The sequence below is a fragment of the Sus scrofa genome, chromosome 15, assembly GCF_000003025.6.
Source record: "Sus scrofa isolate TJ Tabasco breed Duroc chromosome 15, Sscrofa11.1, whole genome shotgun sequence".
Taxonomy (NCBI): Eukaryota; Metazoa; Chordata; class Mammalia; order Artiodactyla; family Suidae; genus Sus; species Sus scrofa.
Genome location: NC_010457.5, coordinates 126,638,152 through 126,659,514, shown reverse-complemented (window position 1 = coordinate 126,659,514; position 21,363 = coordinate 126,638,152). Strand labels below are relative to the sequence as shown.

The following is a 21,363-nucleotide window of genomic DNA, read 5'->3' as shown; positions in this document are numbered from 1 at the left end:
CTTCCAAGTGCTTCTACCTCTTTTTCAACATTGCTTGTGAGTCACTGTCACCTTTTAGAAAATATTGGTAAGGGGATGTGGTAGGCACCGACGACAACTCTTCCCAGCTTCCTTCACCCCAAAGCCCAGACATGTGTTACTGGTCTTCTCGCTGAATCCGTAGTTAGAGAAAGCTGTTAGACTCTAGATCTGGAAGGAACCTGTGAACATCCTTTCTAACTCTAACTTTATGGACAAGCCAACTTAGATCCAGAGAAAGCGAGGTAACAAGATTTGCCTAAAGTCCTCACTGGCGTCAGAGCCCCAACCCCACCCACTGCTGTTCTCACCGCATCCCGCCGGAATGCAGGCTACACAAATCGTGCAGAACTGTTTCATTTGTCTGTAGCAGGAACTGGAGATAATAGGAACACAGACTTGAAAAATCTGCATCCTGCATTTTGGGTTTAGACCGAAGCTGAATATTATCTTATCAAGTTAATCTTTTGAGTACAGCCCTGCCTCTCCTACTCCTTCTGGGTGGCAACCTTGCTTTGTCCTCGTTTCCTTTCAACAGCCCTGAGCTGGATGCTTTTCACCAACCCTCAAATGACATGTTGGGTTGCTCCCCTGCATTTGGGCAAAGAAAGTGGAGTGGCGATTTGCTTACCATCCTCTTCAGCTTTCAAATTAGTTTGGAAAGCACATTTGTAAATGACTTAAAACACTGCCATTTTCACGTTTGGAAAGCAATTCGTGATCATTGTAAACGAGATTTGACTTGGAATGTTTAGGACGTGGGTGGCTAATTCCTGCCACAATTCAAAAGGGGGAAAAATGAACATAGAAAATAAAGTAGAACAAGTACTGAAAGTACAGTTCATAGCTCGTTGATCCAGCCACAGCGGAGAATAGTTTTTTTCATAACCAGCTTTTGAAGATCATGTAATTGGTCCCACGTAATCATAAACTTTTAAAAATTAAAAGCAGTCACCGGTGGAAATTTATCGTGAATGTTCCAGATGGTTTTATTCATAATAATATGGTAGCCACTGGACATCATTTGAATGTTCTGGATGCCTCAGTGTCCTTGTTGGGACCTCCCGTTATTGTCCTGGGCTAGAACCCTGTATATAATTTACAGCCTTTATGATGTCTGTGGCCCTCAACATGGGTTAGTCCCAGATACTAGGGATATTGAGTTCTTTTATGTATGTCAGACTATGTCTAGCCTTCCTTGTGGGGGCAGGGGATGGTCGTACCTGTCAATTGGTCAAACCCAGGCATGTACTCTGGGCTCAGTTGGCTGGTGAAGAGGAGCCAGTGATACTTCCTGCCTCACCTCCCACTTGACCTTGACAATTCCTCCCAGGGCAGAGACTCTCTCTTTGGTGTGTGTGTTTACCTGGACCTGTGTTAGCCCTGAACATCGACTTGCACCGTTGTTACTAAGAATAAGAAGAAGAATAGCTGTGTTAGGAATACACATTGAAGAATGATAAAATCTACCATTTATGCCAGTGTTTTATACATGGCATGTCTGGATGGGGCGTTTGGGGTTAGTAGATGCAAACTATTACATTTAGAATGGATGAGCAATGAGGTCCTACTGTGTAGCACAGGGAACTATATCCAGTCTCTTGGGACAGGCTGTGATGGAAGATGATATAAGAAAGGGAAAGTGTGTGTGTATATGACTGGGACACTATACTGTACAGCAGAAAACAACTCAACATTGTAAATCAACTCTACCCGAATAAAAAACACATTTAATTTTTAAAAAAGCATGTTTTTTGTTAAAATAACTCTGCGAAAGAGGTCATCTTAGCTCCATTGTATAGTTGAGGAAAATAAGGTTCAGAGGATTCAAATGTTGAGTCACTTCCTAGGGACCAGGCTAGAGCTAGGACCCTTCATTCCTGGCTCAGGTGCCTAAGTCTGCAACCCCGTCTGGTGGTGTGGGTCTCAGTAGGCTGGTTTCGTTGCTGGGATCACCACAACCCTTTGAAGAAATTAGAGGGCTGTCAGCAGTCCATCCCTCAGCAGGGACGTCTTTCCAGTTGTAGGTGGCTGTGTCCTATTCCCGCTGGACCAGGGCAAGTTGGAGTTATATTTCTTCTCAACAGAGGTCCTTACAAGCTTAGTTCAGCGAGCACTTCAGAATCCTGCTTAAGGTGGCCTTAAATGCCAAAGGTATGATGACCGCCCCCTTCCGTAAGTGACTCCCTTAAGCTTCATACCCTAATGAGTCGGTACTATCCCTTTCTGGCCCTGCAGAAGTTGTTTCTCTTGCTTCCCAGAGCTTGGCTGTGATGAGAATAGTTGAGGTTGAAAAATAAGTGCCCTCTGGGTAAGTGGGGTATTATTATATTATTTCAAATGTGTTTACTCATGGAAAAGGACCGGGAAGGGATTATGGAACTTGTCTCATGTTACCATGGGAGCCAACTTCAAAGCACGGAGGAGGCAAGCCCAGCTCCCCCACTCCTCCATCACCCAGGGAACATTGTGTGTCCCTCAGTGAGGCAGAATCAGAACTTTTTTTTCAAAATACTGTTTGTAAAGGGGACAGGGGAAAAGCAAGCCATACCTGAAAGTCCTTGGATCCCCTCTCTTCCAATAATAACTAATTAACATGTTTTGAATACTTAACCTATGTCTGGTGCTGTGTCACACAAGGACCTGGACAGTAGAGCCTCATGAGTACTCATTCACTTAACAGATGAGGAAACAGAGGCTTATATTTTTTGCTTAACATCCCAAAGGTAGCAAGTGTCTCAACAGGGATTTAAACTTGGCAGTCTGTGTCCTGAGCCTTTGCCTAACTGCTCTGCTCTACTGCCTTCTACTAAGAATAAGAAAGATTTATTCTGACCCGAGAAGAGTTCAAACAAACATAGACGCTAGAGACCTGGAAGGTGGGATATTCATGAGACAGTGACGTTATCGTCTCGCCCTGCAAGAACCAGCTGATGAGGAAGCCGCCTTGGAGAGCAGTGAAGGGTCATTTTCTGATGCATCCAAACACACCAACAAAAGGGTAATCTGCTTTTAAGCCACACCAGTGCCAACGAGAGGAAAATAAAGATCCAGAAGGGCTTGGCAACAGCAGTTGGATTTTTTAAATGAAAGAAGAGGCTGCCTGTTTCCAAAGTGATTAATTGTACAACTCAATAAATGTCAGCAAGTGGGAATGATGCCTGTAAAGAGGAGGCCACGCTCATTAAGTGAAAATGAGGAGAGAGACGCTGCAAGAAGAGAACGCTGCAAATCGCAGACGGGGACCAAAAAAGAGGTCATGAGTAACTATCAAAATAGACTTAAGTCCTAAGCTCTTGAGTAGAAGTAGCACCAGGAGAAGCAAAGATGCCCGTTGATACAGAGCAACTGGGCCTCAGGGAAAATCACGTGGCCAGGCTCTGTTTTCTACTTTTTCGCAAAGAAAGCACCGATGCACTCCCTCTACCCACTTAATTGACTTTATATACCTGAGGGGACTTACCCATCTGGAAAGAGACAAGGAAAAAGATTCTTGCTAATCCCTGCCCTGGAAAATGGCCAAGTTTGTGACCTGGTTTTACTCAGCTTGGGGTTAAATCCCCGGTTGCCTTGAATCTATGAGGGTTCTCCTCCTTTGGGGTCACTTTCCCTTGGGAATGACTACTGAGCCTCTGGAAAACTTACCCAGCAGGATTCAGACTCTGATGAGGAGGAGGCAGAGGAGGACTTTATTTTGATTACATATCATTTGATTGATTGAGTCCACACCTCAGTGAGTTCCCATGTAAAGGCTGGGCTCTGACTTAAAGAAGTGGATTGAGTTTCCACCCTCTGCCTGGGTCTCCAGCTTCTTTCCAACACACAACTCTTAGAGAATAGCGCTGGTGGTGAAGGAGGGGGCGACAAACATTGGGAGGCAGCCCCACTTCCACCAGCTTCACTGTCACCACCAAATTCTCATGCTGGCCCAGAAAAGCAGGTGGCTGGTCCCCTGTGCAACAGTGATGTGTTCCCAGTGTCAGCTTCCAAGGGCTTTAAGGGAGCCATGTCCAGCCTCAAAAGGTGTCCTAGGGTGATGGTTACATTCTGGTTGGACCCAAAGTAGCCTCTTTTCTGGAAGCATTTCGGTGTTACCCAACATCTTTGTCATGTTAAGGAAGACGTTGCTTTGAGGAGTTACAGAGGAAGCTGCGTCCTAATTCCTTATTCCCACTCTGTTTCCGGAGTGCATTTGGACAGCTGAGGCACTTCTGCCAATCAACACCTCACCCGGTAAATACAACACATTTTGTAAAAAATTCTCCTATCGAATTCATGACATTTTCAAGTGTTTTACACTCCCATCGAAGTGCAACTGAAACCATCACACCCAACGATCTGCAAACACTCCCAGCTGCCGTCTGAAACTGTGATCCCAGGAAGCATCACAAATCTCCCCAGGAAGGACAGACCAGCTCTCAAAGAGGTCTTTCCAAGTTTGCCTCACTGCAGCCTGCTGTGTGCCAAAGAGCCTTCTGGTTTAAATCCACTTTGGAAGTTACAGGGTTTCCTTGGTGTATATTTGGCTTTCGGAATTGGTTTGAAAATGCTCAGACCTTGTAGCCAGACCGGCTCAATTCACATTCTGGCTTTGGCACTTCCTCGCCGTGAGTCTAGGAGCAAGTGACTTCACTTCCCTATGCCTCAGTTTCCTCAACTGTAAAATGGGGATGATCAACCATAACCTCATAACAGAGACGTAAATGAATCAATATGTGTCCATATGAAGGAGAACTGTGCCTGGCACGCACAATAAGTGCTCTGGAAGGGCTTGCTTGCTTTATTATAAATATTATTATTGTTATTATTATTAGATCACACAGGGCATACAGCAAACCAATCAGCACAATTCCAGCCCATCCTTTAAAAATGAAATCCATCTGAATGTAATGTCAGCTTGTGTGTTGGAAGGAAACCCACAGGGTGCAGTAATAAGCACTAAGGTTCTAGGCTGTGAGGCGAGGCCTTCCAAGAGCACTTCTGGGCGGTGTCTTTTTTTTTTTTTTTTTTTTTTTTTTTTTTTTTTTTTTTTTAGGGCCTCACCCATAGCATATGGAAGTTCCTGGGCTAGGGGTGAAATCAGAGCTGCAGCTGCTGGCCTACACCACAGCCACAGCAACACTGGATCCTAGTCGAGTCTGCGACCTACACTATAGCTTGTGGCAACACCGGATCCTTCACCTACTGATCGAGGCCAGGGATCGAACCCATATCCTCATGGACACTGTGTTGGGTTCTTAACCCACTGAGCCACAACAGGAACTCCATGGGGGTGGTGTCATTTTTAAGCTGAGCCTGGAGGCTGAGGGGAGGAGATGGAGCTTCCACTCTCCTCGTCAGCAGAGGTAGCCTCACACCTGCTCACCAAATGATGATTATGGGCCAGACTCTGTATTGGTCTTTTCAGGTACTCTCCTCCCACTGACGTCGTGATGGGTACAAAGGATTATCTCCATGTTACAGTGGATACTATCAAGGCTCAGAGAGGTTAAGCAACTTGCCTGAGATCACATAGCTTAGAGATGGCAGAAGTCTCTCTGACTCTGCAGCTCACAGGGAGCCTTCCTGCTGCCCTCGCCTGCTGCTTCTTCCTTTGGGCTACCTTGGGGATGAGGCTCTCGTTAGACTTGGATCATGTTGCTTAGTACAAACACTGTCCGCCCCTCTCTAAATAAATCCAGATATAAGGAGGAGGGATCTTAGTTGGGGTAGCCAGAGTGCTCTGTCTTCTGGCTCCAGGAACAGGGAGAAAAGCCCTAGAGAGGCCCCTTCTTCACTTGGACAGACTGACATCCTTCTCTCAGCTCTCAGGCTGACAGGTGCGTTTCCTTCAGAGCGTGTGAGCCAGGCAGGCAGGCTGGAGACACACCCACCTCCACCTGCCATGGCCGGGGTAATGAGGGCGTGCCTCTAAGGAGCTGACAACCAAGCTGCTTCTTCTGGAAGCTTGTGCCCTGCTGCCAAGAGCTGTTGTCATTTGTCACGTGCTCTAAAGTTCTGTCTGCAGGGAGGAGCCGTTCGCTACTTTCTCACATCTAGTGCCTCTTTTCCTCGAGCTCAGAGGTCCTCCAGGTCTCCTGAGAACTGTGGCTCCTCTTTCCACGGCCTCTTCCTACCCTGGAAGTGCTTGCTAGTCCTTCCTTTTGGTTATTGATCCTATTCACTTTTCATCTTGCAGAGAAACTTTCCAAGAACTCTCATCTGCTCAAAGAGCCGCCCCCCCCCCCCACTTTCTCACTGATATTAACATAGTCCCTTTCTACCGCTTTGTTGTAACTTTATTTGGACTTTGGGAAGGAGGGAAGGAAACACATGTCCTTCTTTTCTCCATTACGCTATTTTCATCTGAGCTCATGGCTGTTTGCTAACATATTATTATCATCAATCATTTGCAGTGCGTATGTGATGCTTGCAGGCCAAATTAATGATGCATTTATTCATACCTCAAAGAAAATAGCAGACCCTTGTGGAGAGTTTCTTCTTCTTCTTTTAAAAAATATTTCCTGTGTGTCAACATGAATGCCAACTATGAGGGAAAAAGGGGCCTTATCTCTGTGGGTTGATTTCTATCTCTTCCCCCAGCTGAATATACTACTTCCAACACAGAGCTCAGAATCTGGTCCCTTGTTCACAGTTTTGCTGCATGTTTGAAATTTTTCATGAGAAAACATTGGACTCTACGTCCAACTGTTAGCCTCTGGTTTGTATCCTTCTGGTCTCTGGTCTGTGGCGTAACTGTGGTGTGTACTGAATTCCCAAGAAACTAATTCTTGGAGGTTCCTTTTTCCTTGAGGATGGAAGTGAAAAGAGAGAGAGAGAATTTTCAGACTCCATCAATAACAGCAGGCCAACAATAATAGGGATGAATTCCTCAGAGGCAGGATGAGGATCGATGAATACAGGCCTAATAGCTAGAAAGCACATCATGTATTTCCCCCAAAGACTTTGGCATCTGCCGAAACATATGACTGCAGAAGCCACCCCAGAGGTTAGCCAGATTTAGCCAGAGGGGGCCAGGAAGGAGTTTGGGATACTAGCTGCCTTTTCCCTGCCAAGTCCATGGTGTTTAACCCAGGGACCCACCTTCCCTTTTCTGTGGCCGACAGGAGCTGCTGGAATGTTTCAGCACCTCTGCTCAGCGCTTTGCTGCATTCGAACTTTTCAGTTTTGAGCAGATGGCCAGAACCCGAGGGGATGACTGGACAGTGCTAGGTCATGGCGTGCAGGAGTGGGTGGGCAAGGCTGGGTACTGACACCCAGGGAGGCCCTCGAAGCAGTCCTATTTGAAAAGATACATTCATAATCATGGAAGCCCACTCCTTGCTTAGTCTATGGTGGAAACCATTTATATAGATATTCAATACGCAAGCCAGACAGGCTAAATTGTAGCCTCTCTTCAGTAAATGCCCCAGTTGTTTGGAGTAAAAAAAATGGTTTAGATTAGCACCCGGGCACTCTGACAAAGGTCCAGAGGGAGTTAAGGGACTTGCCAGTGTCATTAGCATTTTTTTATTCTTTTTCCAGCCGCACTAAAATATATTTGCTCAAAACAGAGGGAGATGAAAAACGCCTGGCAGCCAGTACCTAATTAAAAAAAAGAAAAAAAAATATGTTTCACTTCTCCAGCAAACACAGCAATTAAAACAAGGCTGTGTTGTGATAGCTTATGGACCTATTAATGCCTAATTGAGCCTTCCGCTAGATGCTTTTGTGAAAGCCACTTTCTTGAGGCCTGAGGGGCCACACCTTAGAGCAAAACAAACCTCCAAACTTCCTGCAGCCCCCTCCGCCCTCAGGGGCCCAGAAACCAAAGAAAACAATTTTTTACTTTGAATCTCTGAGTTAGACTGGAAGGATTAGCTTGACAGAAAGATCTCGACATTGAAAATCCTACTGGGGATTTCATTCTTTCCTCATTTGTAAGCAAAATCTATTTTCCACGAGATATTTTTAGTACCAGCATCCCCTGCTGTCCTATTCTCTTACAGTATACCATTAGAGCTTGAGGCTGGTCCAAGCAGGTCATGTGACTTCTAAGCATCTCTCCTGGTTCCGTCCTCAGCGACTAGTCTCGAAGGAGTCAGGGAATTCTAGACTCTTAACTACCGAAGACCTCAAAGTCCTTCCTGAAGCCCTGAATTCTTATTGATAGGAGGTGAAAATGCTTTACAGTTGCTTTTTCTAAGAGGTCAACTTGGCGGAGCTCGCTGCCTGACCTCAGTAATAGAGATATTTTCAGCCCTGCAAGCCGCCTATGTAAATATAAAAATGTATTAGGCTGCAGAACTGCATGTGTGGGAACAGAACAACCGGGCTATTGAAAAGGAATCACGGCGCAGGGCGGGGGGAGCCTTGGTTTCACTCACATGGGTTTGGTTAACAGGGGCACAACTTTTGATAAATTGTTTTGATTCAGTGGACTCCACGTTGCAGAATAGCCAATCTCATTTCTGGAACTTATAAGCTATGAAAAGCGAAACCCCAATCACTTTGTGAGGTATCCAGCAAAATTACCTTCTGGAAGTTTTTACATTAAAAAAAAAAAATCCTTTTCACACTCTATGATACTCATTTGCCTTGGAAAAAAAATTTTGGTGTGATGTCAGTTTTTCAGTTGTTTAATGTGAAAAAGAGTGATTTATGTGATGCCTGAGTGGGAAAGATATATTTGCTCAGACCTCTTAAAAGAGAATCGAAGAGCATCATTGTAATGAACAGGAAACATGCTCTTGAAATGAACTGAGAAATCTCTCCAGGCGAAATGCTCTAATATTCCTGAGTGCGTTCACTTTCAGTGGATCAAATCTTTCCCATCTCTGCATCCAAGCTATTTGGCGGTGATCAGATGATCAGAGCTCAAGGAAGTGATTGGAGAGTGAGCTGGCTGCAGCTGCAATGTAGGCTGTTTTCAGGGACAAGGAGCCACTGTTTTTCAAACATAGCATCAACATAGAAGTTATTTTGTGGGCTCCAGGATGCAGCGATGGGCTGCACTGCCAGCATTGTTCTGCTTCAAGCTTTTCGTTCTGTGGTCCAGAGGAGCTGTCCACACATTTGTAGACGACGCCAGGAGGAACCCTCCCACGAAATTTTGCCTCTGGAAAGTGACGATGAAATGAGTAGACCCAGAACCCTCATCATAATGGTATGGTATTTGTGGCAAATAGCAGCCTTAATAGATTAAACTGTTATTACAGAAATGAGGTTACGATTCAGGGTTTGGATTTTCAGCTTTAGACAAAGAAATGTGTGACCTGGAGTTTAACAGTGTGCTTTACTGTTTGGGGAAAATCTTTCAAAACAATTTCATCTATCATTCAAAGGGCTGGGTTTTTTTTTTTCTCTTAAATCTGTCATGAAAATGTATAGTTCATTGGTCTATTAGAAACTCTCTTCTGTCTGCATTTTGCATACTGTTACCAACTTTTGTGCAGAAACATCAAGAAATTGTTGAAGTTTGGTTTCGTGAAGTGGATTTTATTGTATAACTCTAATTTGAGAGCAGAGCCCCTAATAGATATTTTTATACCCTGTGTAACCAGTCAAGTTGTGTAGATGATGGTAGTTAGCTCTCTAACTTCAAAGTATTTGAGGCTTTTGTTTCTGACTCTGCAACGGAAATGCCTTTCCAAAATGCATAACTTCAGAAGAAAGTTTTTGAGCATTGTGTGGAATGCATGGTGTTTTAATTAGAAAGCTGTTTCTTGCCACTTGTCAAGTTACCTTTCTGTCTGTGCTTTAAATATAATTGACACTATTACTCTTCCTTTGCTTATCTGTTTGAGCAGCAAGAATAAAGTAGAGGACAGAGGTTTTTCTTACTAGGCTCAGGGAGAGATCTGCTTAGTCACGGACATCCCAAGTTGGGATGGAGGGGGGGTATGCTAAAAAGTTTCCAAAATTGCGGAGGCATTGAAGTCTGCATGGTTTCAGCATGATCGACTTTTTTCTCTTAGATTTCAATGTCCAGATATCAAGGATGCAGTAAATAATGAATGACAAATACCTGTTACACTAAAAGTTTTTAAGTGAGAGTCATTTGGCTTGGGCTGTGCCTCCGAGTGACAGAAGACTAAGCTATAACATTCTGTGCCAACTTCTCCAGCAAATCAATATTTGATTTTCAAAAGGCAGTACTGTTCTTCAGCTACTGGGCTATGATTATCTCTACAACGAAACACTCAGTAGGAATGTTTTCAAACTCATTGCTCCCGTAAGTTTTTACAAGTGAAATTTGATTTGTGTTCTAAGTTTAACTGTTATATAGCTATGTGTATTACTCTTGTCATCTCAGTCATTAAAACAGTCATTTTTCCCCCTAATTTTACTAATTAGACTGTAAAATTTTGCAGCTAAAAAATTTCCCCCGAATTGTAATTCACAGTAATTGAAAAATATAAAATAATAATTGATTCACCTAATAACAAAGCCCTGTGTTTTACAAAGATCCTTTTAATTCATATGATACCTTTACTGTCATTAAATGAGGTGGTGGTGAATTTACGGATGAGGAAACAGGATTAGGAAAGATGGAATACCTCGTTGCCACCACACAGCTGCTAAATGCCAAAGCCTCAAGTCACACTTAGATCAATAATTTCAAAAGTCATGTCAATATACTTTTTTTTTACTGCATTAATATTTCTAAGGAAATACTGATAAAACTAATAGAAAGTGAATTTCTATGAGAAGTCAGATGGAAATGTGGGACCACTCAGTGTAAAGTATGCTTAAAGTTATTGTGCATCTTGAAAATTTCCCCTGCGCTACTTGAAATTTCACACATTCCGCAACTGTTTGTTGCCCGGCCACTGTGGACCAACCATTGCTGTAGTTACTTGGAATCCACCAATGAACACACCCAAAGATCCCTGCCCTAAGTTGCAGAGTTTTATGGTGATGGTATATTTTGCAAACCTCATTGCGGCAATACTGTATTAGGCTTGTGGTGCTTAGTGTAAGTCAATGAACCTATTTCCCTACTTTCTAAGATTGTGGTTGGAAAAACTTTTAATGTGTTTCAAATCACCTAAGAGTTCTTATGCATACAAGTCCATGGGCTCCTGGCCCCGATGTTTCTACGAAGAAGGTCTGGAGTGGAGCCGAGGAATCTGCATTCTTAGCAAACACCCCAGGGGGTTCTGCTGGAAGAGCAGCATGGGTGACGCTCTGGAAAACATCACTCTGGAAACTGATCATCTAAATCTTTCACCTCCCAATCTCCTTTAACCTGATAGGCTTGCCATCTTTTCACTCTGGCTTACAAGCTTCTGAACAACTGGATTTTTTATTCTCTTATTTTTCTGTCAACCATTAATCACTAAATTGTGTATATTGATTGATCGATTGATTGTGTGTGTGTGTGTGTGTGTGTGTAAGATCACAGAGTCTAGGGCCGGAGACTCTAGGTCGGAATCCTGACATTGCCACTTATCGGCTGGGTGACTCTCTACCCTCTTTTTAACAACTCAGTCCCGCTTTTTCTCGTCTGTAAGATGCAGGTCATTGTTCCCTCCACCCAGAGCTGTTGTGAGGATTTAATGAAGTCAAGGATGTGTTAAGGGCTTGGAACCATGTCTAGGTTTCTTAGGAACAGTATCCCTGGGAAGAGTTGGAGATATCCTCCGTGAAAAAGTGACATTTGAAGAAAACATCTGAAGGAGGTGAGGGTGTAAGTCAGGCTACTCTCTGTGAGGAAATGACGTCAGGCAGAAGGACCAGCCAGGGTGAGAGTCTTTGATATGGGAAGAAGCTTTCGGTTTTGGGGGACCAGTGAGGACGCCACGTGTGGCCGAGGGAGCTGGGGAGGAAGCAGAAGAGTGGTGTCGTGGAGGTAATGGGGCACAGGTCATGTGAGGCTTGGTGGGTCATCCTGAAGGCCTGGAAGTCTTCCCTCCTAAGAGTGAGAAGGGGGAGTTCCCCTCGTGGCTCAGGGGGAACAAACCCGATGAGTATCCATAAGGATTCGGGTTCGATCCCTGGCTTTGCTCAGTGGGTTCATGATCCCGTGTGGCTGTGGCTGTGGTGTAGGCTGGCAGCTGCAGCTCTGATTCGACCCCTAGCCTGAGAACTTCCATGTGCCATGGGTGCAGCCTTAAAAAGAAAAAAAAAAAAAAAAAAAAGAGGGAATGGTTAGAAAGGAATCCATTGGAGAGAGAAGATACGGAAGTTATGAGCATGGGTGGTAGAGCCAGAAGGCCAATGTCTCTGCCATTCACGAACTGTGTGATTAGGATCTGTCCTCCTTGTGCCTTCTTTTCTTCACTGATGAAACACAGAGAGTCACAGAACCATGTAGGGTTATTGTGAGGATTAGGAACATTGATACCTACAAGGAGGAGCGCCCTGTGTAGGGCTCAGTGGGTTAAGAACCCAACTAGTATCCATGAGAATGCAGGTTCGATCCCTGGCCTCCCTTAGTGGGTTAAGGATCTGACATTGCCGAGAGTTGCCCTATAGGCCACCCATGTGTCTTGGATTCTGTGTTGCTATGGCTGTGGTGTAGGCTGGCAGCTGCAGCTCTGATTCATCCCCTAGCCTGGGAACTTCCATATGCCACAGGTACGATCCTAAAAAGCAAAAAAAAAAAAAAAAAAAAAAAAAAAAAAAAAAAAAAATAATAATAATAATAATAATAATAACTGCAAAGAGCTTAGAACGGTGCCTGGTGGGTAGTACATGCTATATTAATGATAGGCTTATTAATTTGGATGGCCTTGAGCAGGGCAGTAGCAGGATCTGTGGCTGCAGAGGGTCCAGGGTCGAAGCAGAGAGACCATTAATCAGGCAGCTGTTGCAATGATCCCAGCAAAAGACCTAGATGGTAGTTGCTGATGTTGTGAGAAGTGGCCAGATTCAGAGATATTTTAAAAGTAGAATGAGTATAGGTTGCTTACAGATTGAACATGAAGAAGGAGAGAAAGAGAGGAATGAAGAATAAATGTATGGTATTTTGGTTTAGGGGTTTTTTGTTTGTTTGTTGACTGAACAACTAGAGAATTGAGTTCCCATTCAGAAAGGGAAGACTGAAGGAGAAGATTTGGCAAGAGAGTTTAAATTCGCTGTAAGACGTGTTAAGTTTGAAATGCCTGTTAGGTCTATAGATGAGAAATTTCAAGTAAAAAGTTGTATATATGGTTCTGAGTTCCAAGGAACAGTCTTCAGAGGAGATTTAATACCTGGTAGAGAAACAAATACCAATTAAGTGATTGATGAATGAATAAATGACCTCTCTTCTCATTTTTTATAATACAGTTTGTCAGTCCATTTCTAGTTAATCATATTTTTAGCTATTTCATTGAACTTTTAGTTGTTTATTTACTTCACTATGCATATATGTTTTTAATCTCACTGGTAGATGGGAAACCCCAAGTAGGCAGGTACTAAGCTGGCCCAGTGATGCCCAGCACAATTTGCTTTGATAGACTAAAATTTGAGTATCATTGAAATTTTTAAGTAAGTAACAGTGATATGAAAAGCTCAGTTGATAAAGTTGCCTTCTTAACTCTTCATTAAAATGTCCAGGACTAAGTTAAGAATAGAGAAAGCTACTACAATAAACACAAGGGTTTGAATGTTGACATTCTTCAAAAGGCTTTGGCACTCAAGTTGTCATTGTACCAAAGAATCTCATTGCTGAGTCTAGGTTCTGAATCTTTATGCAGAGATCAGCTTTGGGCTGGCATTGATTATAGTTTGGCTGCACAGTCTACAGTGGAGAGGCTAGGAAAACATTAGAATAAATCACTGTAGGCTCTTGGCCTTTGCAAGGGACACATGAGTACTATCATCTGAGACTATTACAATAGCCTATTAAAATTCAGTGAAGTTTAACTGGGATAAGATTATGAAATTCCTTCAAAGTTCTCATTTATCTCTTCCTCAAAAGTTTTTTCTCTGATAGGAGAATTAACTGAAATATTTTTCTGAATTGTTTGTCTTATGTCCTTTATTGCACATTTTGTTGAAAGCCTCAGATATTAATTTAATTTATGGAGATGTGCTCTTTTCCGGGGAACGTCCATAGATTTTGGATGCCATTTGCTAATCATCAACCCTAAAAGCTGGCCCCCATTTTCAGGCCTATTCCCCCCCCCAAAAAAAGGAATATTTACCCATTTACTTGATGGAGGATAGAAATCAAACAAAAAGAAGGCAAGAAGCAAGTGCTAGGTAGGCTGCTAATCTCTCTCATTATATAAGAAACTCTCATGCACAATTTAAGGGTCTTAAGAGAGAAGCATTTTTAAAAATCCACGAGTCTCTGAAATATTAGAAACCATAAAATTTATTTATTCTTCATTTTTGACTGCCTTGTGACATATGGAGTTCCTGGGCCAGGGATCGGATCCGAGCCACAGCTGCAACCCACGCAATAGCTGTGGCAACACCAGATCCCCTCAACCCACTGTGCCCAGAAGGAGTCCAACCCTCACCCTGGTGCTATGGAGACACCACCTTTCCCATTCAGGAACTGCAGAAACCATACAATTTAATTTGTGAACGCTAAGGATATCGTGTCTGTAGCATGCCGAACTTGGCTTTATCTTTAATTTTGGTTGAAGATAGATGAAAATAAAGGTAGCCTGACTTGTGGTGAGTTGGGGAGGGAACTCTCTTTTCTGAGTCAAGGCTGTGCACTTATTTCAGAACTGGGGAACCTCGGTTACTCCCTGAGACCTGCATTAAAAATCTTCCCATGGTGGTTGCCAGGTCCAGGGCTCTGATGCACTGTGGTAGATGGGTCAGATCCCGCCCACGGTCTGTCTTTGTAGGCCTGATGAACTAAGAACAGTTTCCACGGTTTTAAAGTTTTATAAAACAAAACAAAAAAGGAAGAAAAAGAAGACTATGCAACAGAGGCCATATATGGCCCACAAAGCCTAAAATATTTACAGTCTGGCCCTTTACAGGAAAAGTTTGCTGGTGAATGATGTGGACTCAGCCAAAAGGGAAACTTCTCTCTCTCTCTCTTTTTTTTTTTCAAACTTAGTTGATTTTTGCAATGTATTCACTCTCTGCCTAACTAGATACAAAGGAACTTGGGGTTTTTCTGAATGTCTTTTGTTCACCTGAGGGTCTTCGAACTGTTGTGATTCAATGGCCATTTGGAGTCAGAAAGCCCAGTGTCCTGAGTCTCAAGTCTTACACTTAAAAGCCCCTATGACCTAAACGTGCAGATTCATTTGTCTGGGTTTGTGAAATAGAGACTCCATCTGTCCTGTCTGTTGGAACCACCAAAATGTTTATTTTTATGGAATCGTTTTGTAAGGTAGTACGCATTATACCAGGACAAAGTCTTGCAGGTAAGGGGCCAATTTAAGTACCAAAGAGTCTCTGTAGCTCACTATACCAATGAGAGTTCATTAGCCATTGGGTGACTGACTCATCAGTGATGGGAGGCAGTTTACACTAGAGTTTTAGTGCATTTGTTCCGCATCTACCCCAAAGCGTGGTACCATGAGTGTGGCCAGAAGAGAGGGTCTCTGAGGGTATTGTCATGCTGCTACTTGATCAGCTTTTTGACCTTCAGCACACCTCTGCATTTGTGTTCTGTCCTGTAGATTAGGCACTGTAATCCTCCCTTCCTGGTCCCGTTCTTTGAGAACCAGGGATCAGGAAGAAGGCTAAATGAAGGAGATGAATTATTTATGAAAATAATAATGCCATCTCTTTGGAACATAGATTTGTTTACATTTATGTCCTATGAATAAAATCAGGACCAGAGAGAACTGTACTATGGGACCTACTTCAAGGGAAATCAAATAATCTCTCTTCTTACTCTACAATAAATATTCTAATTTAATAAAATGTTATTACCAAAGGGAGTTTAACATGTTTTGCCCAGTTTTAGCTTTATGCATGCAGAGGAAATGACGTCCAAACATTCTAAATCCTGAGTAAATGTTCTTATTTCACTTTAGTGAGGTTGAATTTTAAACATACTAATGGAAGATTCCCCTGGGATAGGAAGCTTGTGTAATGGAGTGTGATTTGAAATGGTTTGCCATAGTTGAATGTAATGTGGAGTTTAAAAGCACAGGGAACCCATCAGTTATTTTTTTCTTGTGAGCTGAATCTCAAAGCCACAGAAAATGGACAAATGAATTGAATGGCTTCTCCATGGGTATAAAAATTAATTGAATGGGATCGAGGCTTAGTAATTAGCAATACAAGTCTTTGAGGCAAAGGCTTATAAATTCAAATTACTTCTGGTATCATCTTGTCCAAATAATCTTGCATTTTCTAGTTCTCCAAATAATACATATTTAGAAATAATGGACAAAGAAAAAAATATTCAAAATCTAAAATGCTTGATATTTTAAAACCAACACAGGGACATGGAAAAAGGGAAAATCAGATATATGGGAGTATGTAGAAACTTACACCAAAAACAATTAGCAAATTCAACTGTAGATAAATAGATATTTATATTATATATAAAAATATATAGTATAAAAACACATAGAAGATTATGCTCTTTGTAGGCATAACTGTTTTGGGGGAGGCCATGTATGAAGATTAAAAATCTTTATTACAAGTAGAAATACAGAGTTATATGGCTAGAAAAAGTATTCAACAAATAACAAAAATCCCCTAACTTTTTTAAATAATCAAATTTAGAAAAAGCCTGGTTATACTTGCTTTTGTTTTTGTTTCTTTGCTTTCTAGAAGAGTAGATCTAAGGCTTATCCTCACTTTCCAAGTTTCAGCACAATGAAATCTTGGGCAAATTGAGTAATGCAATTGAGAATAAAATGCATTTTTTGGCAAACCAAATACCAATAGAGTATTTTTTTTCATGCTTCAACAAATTTCTTCTGGATAGCTGTTTCATTCTCATATTTTCTTTTCAGGAAGCTGAGGCTAAAGTCGAGGATTTTTGAAATTCATTCCCCATAATCTACTTTATTCTGCTGGAGTGCATTTTATTCTCTAAGACCATGTCCAGCGAATTCAATATGTGTCTAATGAATTTGGATTGTTAATTATCTAAACGTCAGAAATTCAGCAGAGGGACAAGCTTGCCTCTGACAGGCAGAGAGGCGATGGGCAGCCTCTGCCTTACTCTCATGGAGCTTACAGTCTGGTGGCAGAGACAGAAAGGGCTCAAACAAACGTAAAATTGTAATCATGCTCAGTGCTTCAAATGAGAGTTATGTTCTGCCTTAAGACTGTATCCTTGGAAGGCCCAACCTCATCCACTCAGCCAAGGAAGGCATCCTCTAAGGAAGTGGCAATGGAGTTGAGCCCTGGAGAGTGAGTAGCTGCTGGAAGAGAGGAGATGCCTTGTGCCATTGCTAACATGTATTTTGTTTTGTTAAGAAACCTTGGCTCATGACCCTATTCCATCTTCAATGTTAGCAACATAGTATCTTCAAACATCACTCTGACTCTGACCCCTGACTCCCCTCCCTCCCTCTTTCACTTACAGAAGACTTTTATGTTGACTTTGGTCCCAGCTGGGCAGTCCAGGATACTCTCCCTTTATCAAGGTCAGAGCTGATTAGCAACCTGAATGCCATCTGCAGCCTTACTTCCCAACTTGCCCCCTCCCCCTCTGACCCCCTCCCCCACCCCACCGCACATGTAAATGACATAGTCCCAGGTTACTGGGCTTAGGATATGGACATTGTTAGGGGGCTGTTATCTGCCTGCCATATTATTTCTTGGAGTTATTTTAAGAGTTCAATGAGTGAATACAAGGAAAGGACCCATAATGTACCTAGAATTTAGAAAGAACTCACTAAATTTTAGCTATTATGATTGCTTCCATTGTCTTGTTGAAACTAAGACAAAGTCACAAATTTAATATGCTTTAAAGTGTTGTTTTAGGGAAAAGAATTGAACTGCTAAAAAGAAAATTTGTGCTTCATCAAATGTGGGGGAATGAAAATTCAAGGTTAGCTTATGTATAGGAGCACTGCAATACTTACTGAATAGATTATTCACAGAACACCTAGGTTTGTTAAGAGATTTTCCTTCTGTGTTATCCATCAATGGCTGCTTTTCTGAAATTTAACTTTTAGTTTGTTTTCTGTTTATATTTATAAAGGAATATTATTGCATTTTTCTAGTTCTTCAAGTTATGCCAAGATTAGAAATGGTAAGAAACAAAGAAAAACATACAAAATAGTAAATGTTTAAAAAGAAAGAAAAGTAGAAACTAAAGTGAAAGAGAGAGGGGAAAAAAGAATACATTTTAAGTTCAGTAAGGACAATTGAAGTTATTAACCAAGAGATGAAGAATAGACTGCATCTTGTCTTTTTAAAAGTTATTTCAGTATTTCCTCATGTGAGTAAAAAAAAAAATTTTTTAATCACAGATCTATAGCCATTAAGAAACTTAAGAATTTAAAATTATGGAGTCCAGATTCTTCTACGGATTGATACCCAATAAAAGGTTTGATGAATGACTGAATGAGTGTACACCATATCTTACGGATTATAAATGTTATAAAAGTAGGAATCTGTGAGGTGAAGAGAAACTATGGGTTCATTTGGGAAGTTTTCAGCATCCCTGCCATTCATTGGTCTCTGTGTTCTCAATGGCCTCTTTGGCTCTCTTGCACTTTATGAGACTAGGTTGAATATCCCACAGAATATCTTCAAATTCTGCTTTATGAGTCAGATAAAGTAAAGATGGAAATCGTGCCACAAAATAATAGCTCTTTAGTGAGCACTTCTAGCTATTTGTCAAGCACTTTGCTAAGAACTTTGCAGTTACCTTTTCTTGTTGCCACAACAACCACGAGAGAAAATTATTTTTATTCCCATATCATTGAGGAAGAAGTAAAAGCAGATAGAGGAACTCTGTCCAATTGAAATACAATGTGAGCCACATAATTTTAAATTTTCTAGGAGCCATATTTTAAAAAGTAAAAAAAAATGAAATTAATAATACATTTTATTTAACTCAGTATTTCCAAACTCTTATTAGTTTAGCATATAATCAATATACGGTAATTAATGAGATTTTTTCATATGTTTTTATATCAAGTTTTCAAAATCCAGTGGGTATTTATACTTATGTATTTCAATTGGGGTGGTAAATATTTACCACAAGTGTTTATTCAGTACTTGGATTTCATAAAATTTATAGTTGAAAGAGTAAATTCATATATCTAAGTTTTTTTGAAACTAAAGTTTTCCAATAACTGGACAGAGTCCCAGTTTTAAAAATTTAACCAAAATTACTTAAGATGAACTAAAATTAAAAATTCATTTCCTCACTCACACTAACCATGTTTCAATAGCCATATGTGGCTAGTAGCTACTGCACTGGACACTGCAGGTATAGTGGCTACTGAACTTGCCCAAGGTCACAGTCTGGTAAAGACTTGACCTGGGATTCTAACCCGAGCAGCTGCTTGTAGCCGCTGTGCCACACTGCCTCTCTCAACACCAGGAAGTGGTGAGCAGGGATCTCTATTGCCTTCTCATGGGCATTTTTTCCTCTGAATTAAATAAAACTAAATAACAAAAAATAAGTCATTTAATTTCTTTAAAGTGTGTAGAGAGAGGACAGGGCAGACCGGAGTATTTATTAATATGAATTACAAACTCGTGGTGTTCCCATCTTTGCTCAGTGGCTTAAGAATCCAACTGCAGCAGCTTAGGTCCCTGCAGAGGTGCTAGGGGTTTGATCCCCAGGCTGGAGCAGTGAACTAAAGGATCCAGCATTGCTGAAGCTGCACAGGTTGCCACTGTGGCTCAGATTCAGTCCCTAGCCTGGGAACTTCCATGTGCTAGGGGTGCAACCATTAAAAAAAAATAGTGTTCTATTTCACATGTCCATAGAAAATTTCTGTAAGATATTAAAGATCTTAGAGATTTGTTATCTTAAATACAGAAAGATACTTACATAAGATATTTATTTCTACATAAATATCCTTATCAAATTAATCAAAAATAATAAATAAATAAAAATTTTTAATTGATAGAGTTCCCTGGTGGCCTAGCAGTTAGGGATCTGGCAATGTCAGTGATGTGGCTCGGGTTCGATCCCTGGCCCAGGAACTTTCACATGCTATAGGCGCAGCCAAAAAAAAAAAAAAAAAGAAGAAGTAAAGGCTACCCAGCAGGCTAGAGATGGAGTCAGGGACAACCTTGTCAAACCTGTAACTACCACTTTCCCTGTGCCTCCCGGAGGGCTTCCGCCTTCCACTTCACTCACCTCCCTTAGTCCAGCCACCTCCCTTCTCAAGCTTGCTAGCAGCTCTGCCCACCCTGTCAAGTCCAGCCACTTTGTCTTCACCCTTGCAGCCTAGCCATGCCCACCTTTCCCACTGCACCCTCCCGCCTAGTCTCTGTCGACTCGGTCTGAGATCTTTTGCCATGCCATTCCGCTTGTCCAGTGTGCCATGCTTCTTGGATTTTTAAGAAAAGTTTTCTTTTCTTAAAAAGTTTTTCTTAAAAATCCATGGGGTTCCATATAGATTATATAGAATAATAACATGTTATGAACTGAGAACCATAGAATCCAGTTGCCTCATTTAGAAGGTGAAACTTAGAGCCAAAAAGATAAATAGATATATGTGTAGCTTTCATAAGGGTTGGTGTCAGAACAAGGACCTTTGCCCAGGTCTCAAAGTGATGAGACCCACTCTTTTTTAACTACATGGTCTTTCTCAGTCCAGGGGTAATGGGCCAGTTTAGGTGAAGCCACAAAGATGCTAACTGTAAAATAGTAATAGCATCAGTAGCATAGCCAATGGTATCCACTTTCTGATTATTTTAGGAGAATAGATTTATATAGGGATGAAACCAGTTTTGCCATTCGGTAAATAACGGGACCCTTGCTCCAAACTATTCTCCTGACTTTTCTTTAAGGATTAAATACACAGGAAATGAGTTCTAGTTAATCTGTAGCATAAACCAATAAGACAGCAGATGCTGCAGCATCTGCTCTTCTTATCATGGGGGTCTCAGGGGTGGTTCCCCAGCAGAGAAAGCAAAGGAAAAAAAAGGCAGATGATGTTCTTGTAATCTCTTCAGATGGAAGAGTTTACAGATTTCTACTTTGAGAACAGAAATGCATCTCTGTTACCTTACAGCACTGAATCTCACAATGTGCTGTAACAGAAACATAATCATGTAATGATAAAACATGGGATTTGATGTCAGCCTAGTGCCATTTGAAAACTATGGGACTAGGGGAGAATACCTTGCATTGTTTGACTCTCACGCTCCAGATTCGTAGCATGGTAATGATTCTTCACAGTGCTGCTGACAATCTAAATGAAAATTGAGGAACAACCCTTAGCATGGTGCTTCTGTGCCAGAAGAGAATGTGCCTCTTTTTCATTTGCATAATGAGGAAACTACTGACTGCCCACCTGCATC

At 41.7% G+C, this 21,363-nt stretch overlaps 1 protein-coding gene across 25 annotated transcripts in view; it reads left to right on the top strand.

Moving 5' to 3' along the window:
- DOCK10 (dedicator of cytokinesis 10) overlaps positions 1 to 21,363 on the top strand; it is a 276,179-nt gene that overhangs the window by 52,241 nt on the left and 202,575 nt on the right. For 10 of the 25 annotated variants that reach the window (XM_021074799.1, XM_013984543.2, XM_013984542.2 and 7 more), the window contains exon 1: positions 1,673 to 9,163. The exons of 6 other annotated variants lie outside the window; for them this stretch is intronic. In XM_021074799.1, coding sequence (XP_020930458.1) covers positions 9,002 to 9,163 — 162 coding nt within the window. In that variant the 5' untranslated portion in view covers positions 1,673 to 9,001. Of the gene's footprint in view, positions 1 to 1,671; positions 9,164 to 21,363 lie in introns of those variants that run through there. 9 more of the 25 variants (XM_021074814.1, XM_013984545.2, XM_013984550.2 and 6 more) reach the window with 3 other exon arrangements.